This window comes from Egretta garzetta, unplaced genomic scaffold, assembly GCF_000687185.1.
Source record: "Egretta garzetta isolate BGI_Z169 unplaced genomic scaffold, ASM68718v1 scaffold448, whole genome shotgun sequence".
Lineage (NCBI taxonomy): Eukaryota > Metazoa > Chordata > Aves > Pelecaniformes > Ardeidae > Egretta > Egretta garzetta.
In genome coordinates, this window is record NW_009260497.1 from 641,685 (window position 1) to 644,907 (window position 3,223).

Genomic DNA, 3,223 nt, shown 5'->3' on the forward strand with positions numbered 1-3,223 from the left:
CAGTGGCTGGCAGGTTGGGCATGTGTTGGTTGGGGCTTTTGGGAAGTTCTGGCTCCTACGTGGGTCATGCTTTTCCATTCATTGCAAGCTCGCTTCCAGCGATGCTTTTTTAAAATTGCATCCTGCTGTGTTTTCTAAATGCAAAATAATGCCTTTTTTCCACAGGTAGTATTCTTAAATCCTCCTGCATATTGTCCAACTTTCTCCACTTGACTCTACTGCTACAATTCTTTATTGAGTTGGGATGCTAAATCTTGTTGATTTTTAAAATGTCTAATCTCTTCCCCCCCCAAGTGTTTCCTTTATCTTGTTTCAGAAGTGATAAGGCCAGCTCTCCCTGCTTCAGCTGCATTTAATGGCAGAGATTGTTTCCTCTTGGGGCACCTGTGTGGGTTGCCTATAACTTGCACATCGTGCCTTGCAAGCTTGAGAGGCCAAAACAATACTAAGTCGACAAAGCTGATGTAGCATAAAACTGGCTAGAGGTGTCTGATTTTAAGACTCTCCCTCCAAACCCAGGTAAGATGGCAAGTACACAAAGCTGGCAGATTTGGGTGTCTTGCCTTGGGGGTCCTGCTTAAAGCCTAACAGAAGCAAGAGTAGATGCTGTGTGGCTCCTTGTCGCACCAGAGCTTTCAGAGTTGAACCGATCCCAACCTCATGTGGAAGGCGCTGCTGATAAAGAGCCTGGATTGCTCCCTGGATTTTCTTTTTGAATTTTAGCAGACATTCTCTGTGGTGGACAGTGAAATGTCTCTGCTACCCACTGAAAATTGATTCTGTGTAGGTGTGATTAGAATGAAACAGAAGAGCTGCTACTGGCTCATGTCCACTATTGCCACCTGGACAACTCCCTTGGAGGGCTGTCAGCAGCTCTGGGGATCTGCTCGTCGGCTCTCCTCATCCACTGTGCCATCAGCAGTGCAACAAAGATGTTCTGCATACTGACTGAATTTTGCTAAGCACAGACAGGACCAAAGAGAGACAAAATGCTATGAGAATAGGGATAGGAATTCCACCCCCTCAGTGAAATACATATTTTCTGTATGTGTGTCGTTTAAAATATAGCTGAACTCCCAGGGACAGGCATTAATCTCTGGATGGCATTTTAAAATGCTGTAGGAGCGGAATAGAAGCTCTGATGGAAGTGAAAGAGAGCAAAGCTGAGTTTGTATTTCTGAAAGTATCACTTTCTGTGACCTCCTCCCCCTTTTGTTGGTTGCTTAATAATGCCAGGTTAACCTTTGAGGAAAGGTGTTTTGAGGATCCATTTCTAAGTACTGGAGAAAGTGTGTGGATGTTTTGGAAACAGAAGATGGTGTGAATACCTCCATGGAGTGAAACTGAAGTGTAGTTTTGTATCCTCAGGATGCGGATTTTGCTCTTAGAGAGCCAGTTTCATGGAGGACTCACAGAAATAAATTCTAGCTTTCCAGGTGTGGTTCTATAGTAACTTTTTTTTTTAATTTCCCATTTTTACCTTTAATGTAAACTTTTCTTGCTTCATGAATACATGAAACTTCTGTGTGTATGCATACATACGTGTGTTTGCGACTTAAAGGGATGTAATTTTTAACGAAGACAATGTACTGCTACTGTAAACCTGTGCAACTTGTTTTCATAGCTTAAGGCACCAGAGGAATTTTTAAAGAGTTAGTGCTATCTTAAAAGAAAATTCACACAACTGTATGAACTAGCAGCGTGTCCTGAACGCGATCGTTAACTGTGTGGTCTGTTGAACCTCGTCTGTAATAGAGACCTGGGAGAGACCTAAGGTTCTTACTGGTATTTGCTACAAGGTGCTTATGGTTTTTCTCTAAAGTGACAGATGCTCCTGTCAGAGGCAGATCTGGGGCTGGCCCGCTTGGAAGTCCCTGCGTGTGGCTGATCTTCCGCTGTTCGGTGCACGAAGGAGGTGGGAGATCTGCCGGGCCCAGTGTGCTGAGTTCGCCCACTTGCTGAAGTGCAGATTCTCCTTCACTGCTGCTGTTTGAGTTATTCCTTTCATTAGATCGCACGATTATATCACCACAATTTGATAGTGCTGAATGGTTGCGTTGGGGTTTTTTTGTGGTGTGGGGTTTTTTTTGTTGTTTTGGGTTTTTTTGCTTGTTTTTTTTTTTTTTTAAGAAAAATCTGGTTTCCTTTATTTAGTGGATATTTGGTGTTTAAGTTCATGAAGCTGATCACCGTTTCCTCACCTGCAATTGTGTGCTAATTGTAATTTTTTTAACTTCTTTCCTCTGTGGACTTCTGCTTCTTCTGCAGGTGGATGGAGGAGTAGCCTTGTTTGTACATTGCCATGGGTGACGGCTGCTTTTTTCTGCTTTCCTAGCTGCTAAAGCCACCAGGATTTGGTGATGGAGGCTTTGCTGGAAGGAATGCAAAGGAATGGGCAGGGGAGGTATGTATGCAACAGTATACACCAGTTGTTCAAAATAGTACTAACCTTCCCTCTTATTCAGAATCAAATCGTCTGGTATCAGACAAAGCTTCCATTGCTTAAATAAGGGCTCTGGAGTTTGTCCACTAGCGTGTACTGCTGGACAAATACAGTGTGCAGTGGCTTTCAGCTGGTGCGGAAGGAAAGTCCCTGGGTGAGCTGGCTTTGCGATGATCCCATGTCAGATATTATTGTCTTAATTGTTAGAATTTTAATTTCACGTCTTCCTGAAAACCTGGCCTCTTTTCTTGTTGTTGTTATAAACCCTTCTTACCTTCTAACATCAGGAGCAGGAGTAATTAAAGGTGTGAATAAATATTTTTTTTGTAACAGCCTTGCAAGGTTAGTGAGACATGACTTTGTTATCTTTTTTTTTATTGAAAACATCTGATTATTTCCTGCTCGTGCTGAAACTGTAGAGCCCCGTTCATCTCTGAAGAATCCTCAGTGCTCTGTCTTAGGTGAAAGTATCTAGACTTTTGGTTCCGTAGAGAGACTGTAGTGCCAATAATGGAAAAAAAATGTTTTATGTGTTAAACAAGCCTGAAGCAAAAGACACTGATGCCATTTTCATAGTAATCTTTGAGAATGTGACTCAAGTTTACTGATACAGTGTCTTCTACAGATAACTGGCTGCAGAAGTCAAGTTTAGACTTAGCTTTATATCAGCAGATGCTGTGAAGGAAATGTTCTTGCTCTGCATAATAGCTGCTAATTTTTGGTTAACTCGCAGGACAGGGTGAACTTCAAATTTAACTGATTTTGGCTCCTTTAAGAAGT

General features: G+C 42.2%; 1 protein-coding gene across 4 annotated transcripts in view; it reads left to right on the forward strand.

Annotated features, from left to right (window-relative positions):
* The first annotated feature begins 23 nt into the window (after positions 1–23).
* CEP63 (centrosomal protein 63) overlaps positions 24–3,223 on the forward strand; it is a 23,282-nt gene continuing 20,082 nt past the window's right edge. For 2 of the 4 annotated variants that reach the window (XM_035900045.1, XM_035900047.1), the window contains exons 1-2: positions 24–519; positions 2,269–2,404. In XM_035900045.1, coding sequence (XP_035755938.1) covers positions 2,361–2,404 — 44 coding nt within the window. In that variant the 5' untranslated portion in view covers positions 24–519; positions 2,269–2,360. Of the gene's footprint in view, positions 520–1,821; positions 1,916–2,268; positions 2,405–3,223 lie in introns of those variants that run through there. The other 2 variants (XM_009644423.2, XM_035900046.1) reach the window with 2 other exon arrangements.